General features: G+C 32.7%; 2 protein-coding genes, 2 long non-coding RNA genes and 1 pseudogene across 5 annotated transcripts; 2 read left to right on the forward strand and 3 right to left on the reverse strand.

Moving 5' to 3' along the window:
* Window positions 1-4,729: 4,729 nt before the first annotated feature.
* Window positions 4,730-6,234, reverse strand: LOC128283428 (uncharacterized). The gene is made up of 3 exons (XR_008273773.1): window positions 6,156-6,234; window positions 5,594-5,676; window positions 4,730-4,896 (listed from the first exon to the last, which is right to left on the reverse strand). It is a non-coding gene; the product is annotated as an uncharacterized LOC128283428 (long non-coding RNA).
* Window positions 6,235-7,865: 1,631 nt separating this feature from the next.
* On the reverse strand, window positions 7,866-9,444 carry LOC108472953 (calmodulin-like). Its single transcript, XM_017774518.2, has 4 exons — window positions 8,720-9,444; window positions 8,470-8,627; window positions 8,289-8,366; window positions 7,866-8,212 (listed from the first exon to the last, which is right to left on the reverse strand). Exons 1-4 carry the CDS (start codon window positions 8,793-8,795, stop codon window positions 8,075-8,077), a joined length of 450 nt encoding a protein of 149 aa, XP_017630007.1. The 5' UTR covers window positions 8,796-9,444; the 3' UTR covers window positions 7,866-8,074.
* A 982-nt stretch (window positions 9,445-10,426) lies between these two features.
* Window positions 10,427-13,195, reverse strand: LOC108474174 (2-methyl-6-phytyl-1,4-hydroquinone methyltransferase, chloroplastic-like). Its single transcript, XM_017776097.2, has 3 exons — window positions 12,153-13,195; window positions 11,486-11,792; window positions 10,427-10,714 (listed from the first exon to the last, which is right to left on the reverse strand). Exons 1-3 carry the CDS (start codon window positions 12,713-12,715, stop codon window positions 10,559-10,561), a joined length of 1,026 nt encoding a protein of 341 aa, XP_017631586.1. The 5' UTR covers window positions 12,716-13,195; the 3' UTR covers window positions 10,427-10,558.
* Window positions 13,196-13,600: 405 nt separating this feature from the next.
* LOC128284365 (uncharacterized) lies at window positions 13,601-14,728 on the forward strand. Of its 2 annotated transcripts, none has more exons than XR_008274795.1 (4): window positions 13,601-13,799; window positions 14,051-14,074; window positions 14,317-14,446; window positions 14,529-14,728. It is a non-coding gene; the product is annotated as an uncharacterized LOC128284365 (long non-coding RNA). The 2 variants fall into 2 exon arrangements; XR_008274794.1 differs by having other exon boundaries at window positions 13,602-13,827.
* Window positions 14,729-15,899: 1,171 nt separating this feature from the next.
* LOC108471472 (ammonium transporter 2 member 5-like) lies at window positions 15,900-17,546 on the forward strand (annotated as a pseudogene).
* The last annotated feature ends 1,714 nt before the right edge of the window (window positions 17,547-19,260 follow it).

The following is a 19,260-nucleotide window of genomic DNA, read 5'->3' on the forward strand; positions in this document are numbered from 1 at the left end:
CTAGACATGTAGATAAAGAAGGAAGACTGTGTGAAAAAGTTCAGAACTTTCACACTGCCCTTTGTCTGTGTGCATGGCATTGGCGTGGCCATCATAATATTCATTTTGTCTCACTTTGGACCACTGCCCACTGCCCTCTGTTATCATTTGCTCTTTTTTTTTTTTTTAAATATTATAAACTATACTTTATTTCCTAAGCTTTTTCATCATAACTTAACTACTCTTGCTTATAAATAATCAACAAACAAATCATCAAAATCACTCAAATCCCCCCCCCTCTCTCTCTCTGTCTCTATATATATGCCCTTATTTCTCTCATATTAATCTGTTTGATAATTATTGAGATGAGTAGATTAGATAAATGTGTTTGTTTGGGTTGAAGAGGTGGATGATTAGATTACGAGGGTGGCGTGAACCTACAAGCAGTTGAAGCTGCCAGCATGATCTAAACTTCCTTCTCTGTTGAGGGATAGATGGGATCATGTGGTAGCTTCACCTGTTGTTGGGATCACGAGCTTGATAGATATTCACCACTACATCATCATTTCCAGTTTTCTCCATCATCACTGAAGAAAGGACGTCATTAGATCATCTTCTATTGCAGGCTGCCCCATATATGCATTTTCATTTCTCTCTTTCTATTTTAACTCTTGCTTTTCTTGCCTTTTTTTAATTTTTTATTTTTGGGTAACTTTTTCAAGGCTTGGGTTTGAGTTTGACTGTCCTTTTTTCTGCTTTCATATTATGTGTCAATTGGGTGCAACCGCAGCAGCCGGTTGCAGGTTTTAGTCCACATCTTCTAGAGGGATTGAATTACTTTTCACATTAAGCAGAAAAACACAAAGATCAAAGCATTTTTTTTATTAGGGTATGTTTGAATCCGTGATCTAATATAAACAAAAACTTAAGCAATCTAAATCATTTGTCCCGGTGACTAATGGATAAAAAAAGAAAAAGAAAAAGGGTCATAGAAGGTTGAGCCATGCAACAGGACCAAGTACGTGGTACAGCATATTCCCCCATTCATCACTTCTCCTTTTGGTTGTTTGGGGATGTGTGGTTGGTGTTGGAGGGAATCTTAAAAGCCCCAAAGAAGTTAATGTTTAGGGTTTTCAGTGGCAGAGTTTCTCCCAACTCTAAAAGGTTACTTGGTAGGTACTTTTGAGATCCCATCTTTATCCCCCCAAGCATGGATAGCTTCTACATTTCCCTTGTCTGGGGCTTTTTTTTTTTTTCTCACAATGTTCATTGGCTGCTTTACCATAATACTACCGAAAGAGAGAGAGAGGAGAGAATGAAACATAATATAATATTATGAAACTTGGTAGTAGTTTTTTTTTTAAATAAAAGGTTCATTGGGTAATTCATTAATCTTTAAGCCACCTTAAGTCCTCTAACCCACTTAAGCCCATGTGGCTCAAAGATTCTTTTAGCTTATTACCCATTCAGACTACATATTTAAAGATAACACAAAAAAAACCCTTAAGTTCAGACCTCATTTAACAAATAGCTCAACAGATCAAATCATTACAAAAATAATTGAGTTTCAGAACTACTGCATAAGAGTCACTCTCGATCTCTATGTTGCAGAGCTCTCCTCATGTGCAAACTTTAGTCCCATTAGCAAGGCTTAGGTCTTCGCCCATGTGGCGCTATGCAATCCGGCCATCGGCTGCACAATGCGGACCCTCATGAGTTCATTCAAGTCATGCACAATGGCGCCCAAGCTCGCATGCTAGCTCGACGAATCATGGACTGCATGTTAATCTTATGGTTTAAACTTCTGGAATAGTATTCAGTTATGGCCGCAACCTAGAGTAATGTCCGTATTGTAACGGTTTTGAAAGCTATCGTACCACAATATTGGCACAACGTGATGGAGGAATCGCATCATGATTGTTGTGGTAAAAAGCCGTCACATAACACTGCAATAATTCTCTACTTAAAGAATATGCATGATCTTTTATGTTACAAAAATTATAAGGAATTGACAAATTAGACGAAGAAGTTATATGGAAGGAGAAATGGAAGCTAAAGGTGTAAATTTGGGGGTCTTGATCTTGGGCTTTGGGGGTTTAATTGAGAGAGAGAAGGAAGGTAAGTTGAAGTTGGAGTTTCAAGGAGGAAGGTGGATTGAAACTCGAAGGAGGACGGTTTGATTAATGACTGATTTAAATTTCAATGTAGTAGAGTAATTATGGTAAATATGTTTAATTAATGAAAAACTAGATTCCCTCAACAAAATAGGTTTTTAAGTGTTAAAAGAAATTTAAGTGGTTAAAAAATGTTAAATAGTTGAATAGAGAAGATTATTTTAATTAAATTAAATAACCTATATGAAAAATTGTGGAATTCAAATGTTGATTTTATGGCCATACCCTTAATATTCGGTAACAATTCAGTGACTATAACAAAATATGTAGATAACATTAGTTTTAAAATTTGATAATCAAAGTGTAATTTAAATTATTTATAAATAATTGAATTTGTAATTTATTCTAGATTTAAGAACAAAATAATACTTAATTAATAAGTATTAGATGTAGTAGTACGACAGATTGTACATTTAAAAGAAAACATCATTTTAAATTAAAAAAATAAAAAAACTTTAATCAAGTAGGTCTTACACGGATATAAATCTATATACTTATATTTTAATTAATTTCTTTTAGTAAGTAATTAATATTCCTCTGGCCAAAAATGAAATTTAATATTCGGAGTTTTTAAATATTGTGAGTTTTATTCCTTAAACTTTATAAAACAATTTATTTGTCGTGTTACATATTATTTTTATACATGTTATACATTTTTTTTTTTTAAATTGTAACGAAATAGTTATTATATCACTACTTCTATTAACTTCAATATTTTTTGGCTTACTAAAAGCTCTCAAATTAAAATAATAATAATTAAATCCTATTTTTTTTTACACTTAATTGGATACTTAAATTTTCACAATGTAATAAAATACTCTAAATTTGTTTCAAAAAAGTAATTAAATCCCTACTTTTTTGCATTCAATTGAGTTTGGATTGCGCTTTAACTTTTTTAGTTAAAGTTATTTGTGCCACAATCACGATGTGACATGTGGGAAAAAATAATAAAAATTAAAATAATTAAAAATTATAAAAATAATTAAATTTTAAAAATATAAAATTTATTAAAATTGTAAAAATTATAAAATATATACAAATATAGAAAAAGTTATAAAATTTTATAAAGTTGTAAGAAAATTATAAAAATGTAAAGAAATATAAAATTAGTAAAAAATTATAAAAATTATCGTACTAAAAAAGTATTTTATAATCTTTCTATAACTTTTATTGATTTTTATTTTTTATCATTTTTCATCATATGTCACGCTGTGTTGCGGCACATGATGGCTTTAACTGAAAAAAATTTGAGGTCGTTAGTTTAACGATCAACGGTTAAAATTAATGGTTAAAAGGTCTTTTTGATGTCTTTTATAATTATTTATGATTTTATAAAATTTTATATTTTTATTTAAAATTTAATAATTTTATAACTTTTATTTATTTTTATTTTTATAATTTTTACTGCATGTCACTCCGTAGTTGTGACACAAGTCGCTTTATTTGAAAAAATTAAGGGTAGTTAACTTTAATAATTAACTGTCAAAGTTAATGGTCAAATAGCCTTTTTAATGCATTTGACAGTTCAAGTACTCAATTGAGTGCAAAAAGAAAAATTAGGGGCTTAATTACTCTTTTTGAAAAAGTTTAAAGGTCTTTTTGATACATTTTAAAAATTCAAGTAACCAATTAAGTGCAAAAAAAAGGGAGACTTAATTTTTTTTTGAAAAAGTTTGAGGGTTTTTTACACCGTTAACCTTTTTTTTTTGCCAAAAAAATAGTAACTCCAATGTTTAAACATTAACGACATGTTTGGTTCAGTAGAATAGATAGCACTGTAATGGAATAGAGTTATAATTAAAAATTCAATTGTTTGGTTGAATAGAATAGAATAGAACTGTAATAGTATTCTTGTGTTTAATTGAATGAATAGATGTTGTAATAATATAAAGAAAAAAGATGAAATGGTAAGAGTACCTGTAACGCCCCTTACCCGAGACCGTTGCCGGAGTCGAGCACAAGGCACTACTAAACTTATTTGAGCACTTAACCAAATTTAGATAATTTATATAATACTTTTCAGACAAGCTGTCCAACTGTGTCATAGTTGCTAAATAATTCATATCGCGAGTTATAAAAATCGAAATCCAAATCCGTAAATTTTCTCTGAATTTATACTCATATATCTACTTACCAATTTTTTTCTAGAATTTTTGGTCAAGCCAATTAGTACAGTTTATTATTTAAAATCTCCCCTGTTTTAGGGTTTGACTACTCTGACCTTTGTGTATTACGAATCAGATATCTCTCTGTACAGAGCTTCAATGACTATGCCGTTTGTCTCTAATAAAACTAGACTCAATAAGGAATCTGTACATATAAAGTATGACTTCTAATTATCTTTGTAAAATTTATGGTGAATTTCCAAAGTCAGAACAGGGGATCCAAAATCGCTCTGGCCCTGTTTCACAAAAATTTAAACATCTCATAAAATATAGCTCATATACCTGTTTTGCTTCTTCCATATGAAAATAGACTCATCAAGATTAGATTCCATAATTTATTCATTATTTAATTCTATTTCTACTATTTTTAGTGATTTTTCAAAGTCAAACTACTGCTACTTACGAAAACTGTTTTAGTACAAATATTGTTAACTAGTTTATAACATCTTTACTTCAATTCATTCAAACTCTATACATGCCATATAAATCTTTAAACATAAAACAAAAACTACCGGAATTGATCTGAATAGTGTGCCCTGTTGTGTTGATCCAATCTACCCACTTCACTTCAAGTCAATCTACATAAAAATATTAAACACACACAAGTAAGCTTATTGAAGCTTAGTAAGCTCATAGGCATATAAACACAAATCATATCAAATATCGTACACAATCATATATCTATTAGTTTAACTATTTCATCCTCCAAATCACAATTTCATTAATAACTCATTGGAATAATTTCCATATGGCAACTCACAATTTAACTCCTTTAGGCCCATTTCTCATTTACTTCATTGTCAAATTAGGGAACAATAAGGGAATTGAGTGCTTCATTATCACATTGCCATAGTAAACCATGGACTTTCACATTGATACGCATCACACACCGAAGCCATAGCCTTGCCATGGTCTTACACGGTTCACATATCATACCGAAGCCATATCCCAGACATGGTCTTATACGGAATCACATTATCACATTATACCGATGCCATAGCCTAGCTATGGTCTTATACGGAGTCACATTATCACATTGCACCGATGCCATAGCCCAGCTATGGTCTTAAACGGGCACACTTGTCACATATGTTTCGTCAACTCATCAGGGTCACAGAATAGAAGCACTCAAATCCATTGTTCCTACTAATTTGTACTTTTAGTTACACATTATTCATTAGTTAATGCAAATTGATAGTATTCATCAACAATAAAATACTTTAACAATCATAATATTTTCATATCAAAACATTGAAATTTGCCATATGAACTTACCTGGACTAATTTGTAAAAGTCGTAGAAATTCAGGGACTATTCTTGAATTTTCTCCTTTCCACGATTCAGTTCGTTTTCTTGATCTATAATTATAAAATCATTCCTTCATTAGCATCCATTTCAATTCTATTTCAGTTCACAATTTATGCTGTTCAAATTTCGAAATTGCACTTTTACCCCAAAATTTACAATTTTGACAATCTAGTCCCTTCTCAATTCACCCATCAATTGAACTAATTTTTCTCAATTAACACTTTATTTTATCATTATAAACTATTTCAAAGCCTTTTATATTCTTAATTTCAACAGAAACCTTCAATTCACAACTTTTTCACAATTAGGTCCTAAATATCATTTCCTATCAAAATCACTTAATAAAACCACCTTAATATAAAATTAGAACTTAAATTTCATAATAATTCATCATAAAATTCCATTATCCATCCAGGGTAACTTCCAATTTCACCCATAAAATCAAAAACTAATGAATTCTACAAGTGGACCTAATTGTAAAAGTCATAAAAACATAAAAATTATCAAGAAAAGTAAGAATTAAACTCACATGATGTAAAATATGAAAAACCAGCTTTCTCCAGACCTTCTATGGCGTTTTAGCTGAGAAAATATGAAGAAATGTCTAGATTTTCAATTACATCATTATTTAACTATTAACTTTTATGCTATTTCCAATTTTGCCCCTTGTTCACATTGTTTTCTTGCTTATTTCATACCCAAACCGTCCAGCCATTAACCTTTGGGTCTAATTGCTCTTTAAATCCATCTTTTTAAATACTTAAGCTATTTACTCACAATTTAACAAATTTTGCGCTATTTTCAATTTAGTCCTTTTTAATTAATTAGCCATCCAAACGTTAAAATTTTCTAACGAAACTTTAATACTAACTCAATGACACTCCATAAATATTTATAAAAATATTTATAGCTCGATTTTCAACTTTGAGGTCTCGATACCTCATTTTTGACCCGTTTGACCTAATAAATTCTTTTAATTCACTAATTTCATCATTTCACAAATTCTTCTAAATTCTTACTTGACTCATAAATATTAAATTACTATCTTGTTCAATCTTATTTGTCGAATTTAGTGATCTCAAATCACTATTTCCGACACCACTAAAAATTAGGCCGTTACAGTACCTTTAGCAGAATTTTTGTAGGTAAATAATTATTGTTATTATTGTTAAATTTTTATAGGATTATTATTAAATATAATTTAATAAAAATAAATATATATAATTTAACAGCATTCTTAATTAATTATTTTTATATTAAATTATATTAAAGTATTTCAGATATTTTATTTTTTATATTTTTTGAGTCTAAGTTTTAAAGGATTAACGTGAAAATTAATTTTATTTTTGTTATTTTTCTTTTTTGGTAAAAAGGAAATTATAACTTAATTATCAACCACTAAAAAAACTCATCTCGTAGTTTTTATCAATCAACCGCAACCCTATTTATTTGTCTCTTCTAACTATCCCGTCAGCAATACTATTCTCTTCTCTGGGAATATGTTGAAGGTTCCATTTACTCAGAACCTTCAAAAGCAAAATAATTCTCGTAACTAAAGCAGAATTAGAACCATCGCGAACTCCATCATGAATGAGATTGACAGCTTCAAGGTTATCTATTCGAATGATGACTTTCCAAAAGCCGCGATCATAATTTTATTTTGTTATTTAATATTACATGAAATAACCATTCTTTAATGATACTAAAGAATTATTATTTTGATAAGACAAGAAACGGAGAAATAATAATATTCTATTAAAAAAGTATTACATTCAACCAAATAAGAAAAAAAAAATTACCCTGGGAGTGCTATTCCTTTCCCCACCCAATCATGTTGTAAAAGGAAAGGAAAAAAGAAAATCACCGTGTAAACATTTTAATTTTTTCCATTCATTCCATTTTGTCACTGCTGATGTCACAACCACAACTGGACTTCGCGTCATTGGGAAAATTGCAAAATACGTAAAACATGGTTTCGAGTGCCAATCGAGAGGAAGCTAATTTTTTTTCAAATTTACATTATAAAATTTTGGGAGTTAAAATAAATTTAATTTTTATAATTTGAAAATATTAAATAATAAATTTATCATTTTTGAGGTGTATATTTTAAATTTTTATTAATTTACTCAAATTTTCATTCATAAATTATTTATAAATTTCAACCTCTATAAAATTGGGAAATGGGTAAAGAATTGTAAGTAATTTTAGAATTTGACTAATGTGAACAAAGAAAAGAAAATTAAAAAAACTTGACTTCATTTAAAGGTTTAATTTAACGTAAATTTAAATTTAATCAGATACAATGAGACCATGGAATATCGAAAGATAAAAAAAAGGATAGTTATTTGCAGTATGGTACAAGCTGAGGATATAGGAGAAATAATTCCATTCTCCAACCAAAAAAAAAAAAAAAGTTAAAAGAATAACTGGAAAATGAGTTAGAGGTATTTAGAAGGCCATCATCATCATCCTTGCAAACTCCTCATAGCTGACTACTCCATCTCCATCCACGTCGGCTTCTCTTATCATCTGCTCTGCTTCTTCCATTGTTAATCTTTCTCCCAGATTCATCATCACTTGTCTCAACTGCATGGCATTTAATTCAATATGAATTCCCTCCACTTGTCAAATTAGATAAGTAATGGGTAAGCAATGTTTTTACCTCGTTTGCTGATATGAATCCATCTTCATCTCTGTCAAATACTTTGAAAGCTTCTTGTAGTTCATCCATCAAGTTTTCCTGTCACATTTATGTACATGCTTCATTCTCCACTAGTCCACTTTGTTAAGCTTAAAAAGAAAAAAAGAGCATCACTTGCAAATAAAAATTGTTTAAAATTTACCTTCATTTTACTTGCCATAATATTTAAGAAATCTTTGAAATCGATGGTCGTCCCATTTCCTTCAACATTAGCCTCACTGAACATGCCTTGAACTTCTTTTGTAGGGTTTACATCTAATGTTTGGATCACTGCTGCCAACTCTCCCATGGTAATGAACCCTGCATTAATGTTCAACATATAGGTGTGAAGGGTAAACTTAATCTTCACTAATACTGATTAAGATAGAAAACGTACGACAGTATGTGCGTACCATCTGAATCTTTATCGATCAAGCAAAAGGCTTCACGAAACTCAGAAATTTGATCTTCTGTCAATGTATCTGCCATTCTGGTTTTAGCGATGAAATAGGAAAGAAATGAAAGGTAGAGGAATAAGTTAGTTGCCTCCTTGTATGGAAGAATATAAATAGGGGAGTTGGTATACTTCAGCCAAAAGGAATTGGAAATATTCAAACACGCTTGAGTTTGAATTCCATTCAAAGCATTAAATTTTTCAGAAAATTATTGAAGCCTTGAATCAACTCCCAGGAAAAAGGTTTAGAATTTCCATCAAATTCTGTGTCTTGGACTTGGCATTCCATCCTAAATTCAGCTACACCATGACTTTTTATCTTTAATTACTACCATTTTTTTTTTCTTTTTTTGGTTCACATCATAATCTTTGATAAAGTAGATCTTATATCTCTCTATGTCTTCTCATATCATAATCATAATCGTGTTTAAAAATTATATAATCATATAAATTTTGACTCTCCTTCTCCTCCTTTTTTAAATTTTTTCTAAAATATATTTTAAAAAGGAAGGAATAAAAAATGCGACATTCAACTAATTCTGGTCAGAGTGGTTATTGTAATATGAAGATTTTTCTAGCATACGATTTAGGTTTCACACCGATGCAATTTCTTTCCTTCACAAAAAATAATGGTAATTGGAGCAAACATTCATTTAATCACTTTTCTTCTTTTCCCCCTCTCTCTCATATGTATATTAGATTAGTTTACTTCTTACGCGTCTTTTTTCTTTTTTTTTTTTGGGTTCTGAACTTCTTACGCGTTTCAAAGAAGAAAACCTATAATTTTGGCTTTATAACTTTAGGGAATTTCATTTAAGACTATTTGCTTCTATTTTGTAGATATAGAAAAATTAAACGAATTTTAAATGATGGACAAAATCAAAACTATTTATTAGAGTGTTGCTATAAATACATTGCGTTGATAGAGACAATCATGAAACTAAAAACAAAAATTATTCATTATTTAATAATAATAGAAAAGGATTTTGTTTAGTTTTATATCAACAACAATAATTTCTTACTTTACAATTTCTGTATCCATATTAATTATGATTATCATATTCAAATTGGACCAACCGATTGAACCAAAAATTAAATGTCCAATCGATTTAACCATAAAACCGAAAATATTTCAAACCAAGAAAGAAAAAAATTGTTGAACTAGTAAACAAGACTGACTAGACAGGGTAAAAGATCCATTACAGAATTGTTTGAACTAGTTGTTATTATTTATTTGTATTTATGATTTTTTTTTTTTTAATTTTATGAAAACTGATTACCACATTTTTTTATTGACAAATTTAACGGATGTACTGGCTGCGTATCAGAGGCTCATATTTCGCTGCCAGAAGGCAAACGAGATCATGTAGTAAAAAACCAGACAGCTTTGGGAGATGCAAATTAAACAAGGGCAACAAGCTTCACTTATAAGTAAGAAACGAAACGGGTAATGAAAATGCTATCACAAACATTTGCCAATTACCCCCTCTGCCTCTAGTATGTTTCAGAAAGCTGATATGGTAAACTTGTTCATAGAGGCTGATCTGCTGAATTGATCCCCAGGGTGATCTCTGGACTTTTTTTATTTTCTAATCTCTTGTTTATCTATGATAATTCAGCTCTGAACAAAGAAAACAGAAAGCTAATATGTTACATGAAAACAGGCTTGAAGATATGAATCACAAACAGGATAATATTAGATGATAAAACACATAGCTAGAAGATGTCTTGCATTACATACGCTATGACTAAAGAAATATAGGCAACTTGGAAGGGCAGCAGCAGGTATGGCCGCTGTTTAGATTGGTTGACCTTCCGGCACAATTTGATCCTTCAACCACATATAGATAGGTACCAATACATAATACGTAGCTGCCATGGTACCCAGTATAAAGCGCAACAGGAATGTTAATGGGTTTATCGGTTTCGATACATCCTCTGCCTTCGGGCCAAGCTGAAAAGGAAAGATAAATGAGAAGCAAGAGAGTTTAGTAATAACACGAAATGGCCTCACGTCTACATGAAATGCTATTTTCTGAAAGTTTCACTATTACAAATACAATACAAGTACAAACAAAAGTCCACCCAATTACAATGTAGAATCAAACTAGTACGAAATATTCAGACCAAACCGGACAAAATTCACACATGGTAGGACTGGAAACCCACATATCGCAATTGCATATGGTGAACTCGAACTTAGATATTCAAAGACCCAAGACTTCCGCCTTAACCAACAAGCGGAGGCCTCATAGAAAAAAGGATTAAGTAACCTGCATTATCGAAGGATATTGTTTTGCACCACACACACAAAGTACCCATGTAGAATGTACTTGATACAATGACTTCATATTATGAAAGGAGGAGGGAAGGGGAGTGACTTATGTTTAGTTAATAGTTACCGAGGGGAAGAAAATTTAATATTTATAAACTGGTGATTGAGAGTTAATGCTGAGCAAACAGCAAAAGCAGAACCAGAATTTCAACAATATTGAAGACAAGGAGATTGAGGCAGTTCCAACAGAGTAATATAAGCTTATGATTATGAGTCCTTAAACTGGAGGCTAACATAGGGGAACTATGTACGATACCCTTACCTCAGATATCAAATCCTTTGCTCATAATACGGGATGTTCAAGATATACAATACATGCATGGTCAACAATAGAGAAAAAGTTCAACAAAATGATGCAGCGAGCCATTTCCCACATCAAAAAGTGATTACCTGCAAAGGAGAGTCCCCAGATGCAGGTTTGACACCAGTTACAGAGCACCCCATGATCAAACCATGTCTGCGAACTCCACGATACCACTTAGGGCCAATCCTTTTGAGTTGGACATCCTTAAATCCAGCCTTTTCAAACCACTCAATGTACTCTTCCTCCTTAGGGAAAAGCATCCAAACATCCGCAAAGAAGCGTGACAACCAGAATGTAGGGTACACAGGACCAATCAGACAAGCTTTTCCTCCTAGTTTCAACACCCTGTATGCTTCCTTGATGCCCCGTTGTGGGTCTGGCCAGTACTCTATGCTGAAAAACATAACAGCATGATCCCAATAAAACTTCATCAAGTTACCATCTCCCCTCCCTTAAATTCAAAATAAATCATCCATGCAAACCAGCTAGCAAATTACCATATTTTGTGATTATAGATTATGTACTCCGAGATGCCCCAATTGACAGTATCTTCTACAAAATCATATCGTAGAGACAAGAACAATAAAACCAATCTATAATGACAAGGCCAATTAAGCCATCGTGCATAACAATTACAAAGAGCACCATCCAACCACAAACCCCCAAAATTTTGCATCTTATTGTGAAAACATATAGTCAGTGCATTTCAAGCAAACAAATTCGAGTAACACCAAAAGAGTTGGAAAAATGTACCTGCCAGCAGACACATATCTGTCGGCATAATCAGTACGGAAGGGGAGATCTTCTGCATCACCTTCAATTATCCTGCACTCCTTCAGAGACTCCTTTTGCTTAGCCTTGGCAAGCTGGTGCGGAGATTGGTCGAGAATTGTAACGTTCTTAGCATCCACATGCTTAACGATACCCAAAGTAGTGAAACCAGTTCCACCACCAACATCTACAACAATCATGTTCCTGTTGTTAAGATCGGCTGGCTCAAGTGCATCATCCCTCATGTCTTCAGTCCAGTGACCAGGGTTTATCACATGGTCATATATAATTGAGAGGAACCTGTAGAACCAAAAAGCCTCCTTTTTGTGTTGTATGAATCTTGGTTGTGAAGCTGGCCTTGATGCTGATAAGCCGCACTTTGGAGCCATTGTTGTTCCTGGCCTGGAGATCCTCGCACTAGAGGCTAAACCCAAATTGGATAAGTGTTTCCCATGAAAACCTGACCCTAAAAAATCAATCCTATTTGGGGTTACCCCCCTAATGAGAGTGAAGTTTTCTGCTCCATTGAGCATGGAAGAAGCCATGGATTAAGCAAGCAAAAAAAAAAAAAAAACCCACGATTTGAAAAGCTGCAATCTTTACTTGTTGAAAGATTTGAGCAAAATATCAATTACCAAGATAAACACCTTAAGGGTAAACGAGATTGGAGCAAAAAAAGGGTACCGTTTTGGGCTAGCTAGTTTTAGTATTTTAGCGTCTGGCTTTCTGCAACTTTGGTTGAGACTTAAAGGAAACGGACACCACAGCTTTTGGACTGGACTCTGCTCTCTGGCGGTTTCAGTCTGCAGGTTTGTTTATTTATTCTCTGTAATTAGAAATTGTTTGTAATTCTAGCTTGAATCAATTATTGTGCTTATGTTTGTGATTAGGAATTAATGGTTCAAATGTAGTGAAGTAAGAGAAGTAAATCAGCTGATGTTGGCTATACAATACGCTTATTTGTCAATCGTGGTTCGTGGACTCTTTACTCTCCTCATGTTCCTAATCCAATTTATATTTCCTTCTTTTTGTTTCATTTCTCCAACGACTTTTCCTCCTTTCTAATGAGAAATGAGAATGACGTATACATGAAAGAGATGATTTATGGTAATTTCATTTTCTCTTTTATAATCTTTCATTCCTTTCTTTTTCATTTTAAGTTTAAATTCATTTCCAAGAATTTTATGTAAATAACAATTGAATATATCAAATTCTTGTACCAAAAATAAATAAATCAACTTCTTGTCTAATATTTCAGTTAGCAATTTCCTTTAAAAAAAAATTTCCTAAATTTTGACAAAAAGGGCATAATTATAGTTATAAAATATACCTATCCATAGGTACAACTGTTAAAGATCCACTCAAAATTTAAAAAAATTCAGAAAAAAATATAAACTCAAAAATCAAAGCCGTTTAAAAAATAAACATGAGTAAAAAAATTTTAACCCTGGGCCGGCCGAGATTTTTTCAACCTTATTCCCAGACTCCTCCCTATTCCTAATTCCCCTTTCTAATTTATTTGGCTATTGTTTTTAAAGTATCTCCATATTTCTTTAGCTTTATTTTTCTTTTTTCTTTTTTTCTTCTCTGGTCTCCCTGGTTTAAAAAAAAAAAAAAAAAACATGGGAGGTACGCAAGAACCTACTGTTCATTTATGGTATATTCTTGCATATTGCTTCTTTTTTTCATTTTCATTTTGTTTGTGTTTTTGCAGCATTGGGTTCTCAAAGAATTTTAGAATATTCATATGTTTTTATGCTTTGATGTTATATGTGTATATATGTATATTGTGTGGATGCTTTGAGTTTAATTTTAAGGTTTATTTTCATAAAATAATTAGCATTTGATGATTTTCTTCTTCCTTTTTTGTGGGTTCTCAGGTACCAAAGATTCTGCTCGCTATGGTACTTTTGAATGCATCCTTTTTGGACATTTAGCCTTTGAGTCCCTCGTTTATGTTTTGTAGCTTTGGGTTTATGTATTTATACTCATGTTTGATCTTTCTAGGCCTCTTTTCATATATATATATATATATATATATATATGATGCATTTGTAATCATTGCTGTTTCTTGCCATCTTGTTCTTTAATTTCTTTTCATTCAATTTGTTCACACTATCTGTTTGTTAAAATTTTCCACTTGTAGTGGTGAAACACCAATTGACATCAAACTAACCAAGAAAGCCTCTGAAAGAGGAGATGGGAACCTTTTCGTTTTCGCAATATACGGAGACGGCAACATCGAAACGCTTTCGCCGACATGACTGCAACTTGTGGTAATCAAATCATTCATTTATTTGATATAGAAAAACATCAATGATCTTTGCTAAAAACATGGTGGTGTCACTTTTCGGATAGGTGAAGGAAGGTATGCAGAAGTTTATAAAGGGAAATTGAAAACTGGAAACCCCGTTGCGATTAAGCGGCTAAACCATGGTCCGTTGGAAGAGATGACCATCGATTTCTTATCTGAGCTCAGAATTGTAGTTCATGTTGATCATCCAAATATTGCTAAGTTGATTGGCTATATAATATATTTTTTAAATTTATTTTATATATATATATTGAATTCAATATATAGTAATAAGGGTAGGTCCGAATTTAGCATATATAAAAAAGGTCGGATTTAAACAAAAATTTTTTGAACTTAACTTGACCTCATGTATGAACACTTCTAAGTAGAATTAATCCCAAATTCTAATTAAAAATTAGAAAAGAAAAATGATGAGTTTGGGTCTTCGAAGGGAAAAACTCAAGCCTATTGCCTTCTCCCATTAAGTTTATTAATTTGAGCCTGGACGTAGTCCAACAATCCGTAGTCCAAGAAAAATGGATGAACTACATCTCTTTTTGCTTTTAAACATGAATTCTGTTAAAATTTAATGATGTGATTAGCGTTCTTAAAATATGATTGAACTGGTTGAATTGAAAATTGCTCAAAATTAATAAAAATTAAAAATCACTAGTTGAATAATTTAATAAAATTTTATTTTAAAAATTATAAATTTTTAATTAATTAAGTAATTAATTAATTGTTGTTAGTTTAGTAATTGAATCGATTGAATCGGAAATCAATGGTTTGATCAATTCAACCACTTGTCCAATTATTGAATCACTGTACGTGAGATTCTAAGATTGTACTATGTCATCACTTAAGAATTTATATAAAATGATGACAAACATATAAAATGAGTAATTAAAGTGAAAGTAATTACCAAAAATAAAAGGGTGATTGACAGGTTATATTATATTTTAAAGGCAAACAAGGTGTAAATGAATTATTAATTTATCATATAATAAACTCTTGGACAATATCTTTGATAAAAAATAAAAAGCTTCGACGATATCAAAAGGGAAAAAGGTTCCAGTAACAGCTTTTGGATTCTCCGCCATACGATGATAAAACAAGAAAAAAACACCTCAGATCTTAACTTCTTATTCTGACTTTTATAATTCTTGTTCCCTTAATCACTCTCGAAAGACATGAAAGACAACAAGGTCATTGATGTATTTTTATACCTGCGTCGGCTTAGACAGAAAAATTTACAAAGACGACATGATCCAGACATGTCACAACAATTTTAGAAACCTTTTTTTCCAATGAACTTGGCAATATATAAGCACTTCTCGTTTCTATTCTTTTCATCCGAGCCTACATCATTTATTTCATACATACCGAACTCCGACATCTTAATTGTTAAGCCTCACACACAAACACACTAGGTCCAACACAAAATGTCTCTGCCGTCTAACTTGAACCCTGATGAGGCTAGTCCGCCCTGGCTGAACAAAGGTGATAATTCTTGGCAGCTAACTGCAGCTACCCTGGTAGGTCTCCAAAGTGTGTCGGGTCTTGTAATCCTATACGGTAGCATAGTGAAAAAGAAATGGGCTGTGAACTCAACCTTCATGGCACTTTACGCCTTTGCAGCGGTTCTTGTATGTTGGGTTGGGTGGGGTTACCGGATGGCATTCGGGGACAAGTTCATTCATTTCCTAAGAATGCCTAATATTTCCTTGGACGCTCAGTACCTCATCGAGCAGGCTTTTCTCGGATATTTACCAAATGCAACCATGATCTACTTCCAGTTTGTGTTTGCAGCTATCACTTTGATTCTGGTGGCTGGGGCATTGCTTGGAAGGATGAATTTCCTTGCATGGATGTTGTTTGTGCCACTTTGGTTGACATTTTCCTATACTATAACTGCATACAGTATTTGGTGCCCTGAAGGGTGGCTATCTAAGAAAAGCATTATCGATTACTCTGGAGGATATGTTATTCATTTGTCTTCTGGTGTAGCTGGTTTTACTGCAGCTTACTGAGTAATGACCAGAATATTATATTACACAATCAATGCGTTCAATTTTTAATAAGAAAAAAAGGGTTTTTAATTGAGTCAATTGTTGTATAAATTGGTGAAGGTTGGACCAAGAACCACCAAGGACAAGGAGAGGTTCCCACCAAACAATATCATGCTGATGCTGGCAGGGGCAGGACTACTTTGGATAGGATGGACTGGTTTCAACGGTGGTGATCCCTATACCGTCAGGACCGATGCATCGTTAGTTGTCCTTAACACCCACGTCTGCACTGCCACAAGTTTATTGACATGGCTCATGCTTGACATTATTTTCTTTGGAAAGCCATTAGTGATTGGAGCCACACAGGGAATGATCACTGGCTTAGTTTGCATCACCTCTACAGCAGGTAAAAGACCATGAGCTATGGTAATAACGTGCATGATATTACCTATAGATGCATGACATGACAATGTATTTATATATCGATAGTAACCAAAGATTTTTGTCATCTTGCTTTGGTTAGGAGTGGTGCAAGGTTGGGCAGCAATATTAATGGGGATGATGTCTGGTAGCATCCCATGGTACACCATGATGGTCCTCCACAAGAAGATAGGGCTCCTCAAGTAAGTCGATGACACCATGGTGGTATTCCACACGCATGCCGTAGCAAGTAGCCTAAGAGGCATCTTGACTGGCCTGTTTGTGGTGCCTAAGCTCAACCGACTTTTCTACGTGGTAGACAACTGGCAACACTACATTGGTTTTTTCTACGGACTCCATACAGGTCACACCACAGTCGGGTTCAAGCAACTCGATATTCAATTGCTAGGAATCGTATTTGTAGTGCTCCTCAACATATTCACCACTAGCGTGATATGTCTGTTGATCAGTCTAGTCATTCCACTGAGATTAGCTGAGGACGAATTACAAACCGGGGATGACGTAATCCATGGAGAGGAAGCTTATGCACTGTGGGGTGACGGGGAGAATTATGAATCTAAGCTGAATTCCATTTATGAAGAATTCCCACCACCATCAAAAGGTGGTAAGGTTCAAATGAATCAACTGGCTTGATTTGATCATGTGTGCTTCACAGTCACACATTGTGGCGAATTGGTCCCATAACTTCTTCTGAATGTTTGTTCCCACTTTTTTACTGTATTGTCGTTTTGATTGTCGTTTTTCATTTCTAATGATTAGATTCCACGTAAGTCGGTTGAACCAGGAAAGCAAAAAGTGAGAAATTAAGGTGCCCATCGATAGAAATAAGAACTCTACCAAGCTTTCACTCTTGATTTCTTATTGAATACAATCATATATTTTGGTGCTATTTCAACTTTGCATTTTCCGTTCAGCTTTTTCTTTTTTGTCAATTTATTTTTCTATTGTATTGGAGACACTCTTAATAAATACATCTTTGACATTGTCTTATAATGTCTACGACACCAAACCAATTTATACCAATTAACCCAAAGTCAATTCAACAGTTAGAGAAGTTTGTCCTTTAAAATGAAATTTGTTATTTTGCATAGCACTCTTGTAATTGTGAAAGCTTCTACATTAGTATCAGTACTCAAAAAATTCCTAATGGAGATGGTTGGGGGGAAAAGAGAAAAAATGAAATGCAATGGATTGAGACAAACAAGAGCCGAAAGGAATGACTAAAGTGTCTAAATGCAGATGATGGTATAATAGAAATAGACAGCAGTGATAGGAAAATTTTCCAAACAAGGGTGGACCGATTTTCCCTATCAATAACAAAAAGGGAATTTGTCTCCGCTTGTAACACCCCTTACCCGTACCAGAGATCGGGATAGGGTACGAGGCATTATCGGACAAATATACAAACATCCAACTAAAATACGGGCTATAAAATTTCATTTTTATTTCGAAACATTCATTCACATGCACATAGATCATAAAGCAATGAATCAAGCACGCATAATCAATTAGACTTACAACCCAATAATCGAATATAAACCATATTACATGGCTATATACGATTTAACCATAATAAGCCAATACGTTTGGCTAAATCATACTAACAACTATCATACAGACTAAAACTCTATACATGTCACTCACTTGAAAACACTTGAAGTTTATCGACGCTACACATCAATGTTCTGATAATGTGATGCTGCTTCCGACAATCTCCAACCCCGAGCTGACCTGTAAATACTAAAAAAATGGAGAGGGGGGTAAGCTTTACGCTTAGTAAGTCCATATGAAATTAATAAGCAATTTACCAATATGTTTCCTTAGCTAAAACAACTATAATTACACTTTTATTCATATTCTGGTCAAGCTGTCTACACGAGTCATAGTCGGTAATTTATTTATAACTCAAGATACAGGATTCCAAATTCCGTTAATTTTCCCAGAAACTAGATTCACATGTCTTCTTACAATAAAAATTTCATAATTTTTGGTCTGGCAAATTAATACAGTTTATTCATTGAATTCTCCCCTATTTCGCGGTTCAGTAGCTCTGACCACTCTTCACTAAAATTTAATTATCTTTCGCTACCAAATTCAAATGAGGTTTTCATTTCTTTCTTCTGAAAATAAATTCAATAAGGAATCCAAACATATAAATTATGTTCCTTAAATATTTTTGTACAAACTTTTAATGATTTTTATATTTCAGAACAGGGGATCACAAAATTAGTCTGAACTAGTCTTACAAAAATATAAATATCTCAAAATACAAAATTCCTTTGTTTTCTCTGTTTCTTTTATATGAAAATATATTCAATAAGCTTTAATTTCGTATCTCATTCCGCTT

This window comes from Gossypium arboreum, chromosome 11, assembly GCF_025698485.1.
Source record: "Gossypium arboreum isolate Shixiya-1 chromosome 11, ASM2569848v2, whole genome shotgun sequence".
NCBI classification, from domain to species: domain Eukaryota; kingdom Viridiplantae; phylum Streptophyta; class Magnoliopsida; order Malvales; family Malvaceae; genus Gossypium; species Gossypium arboreum.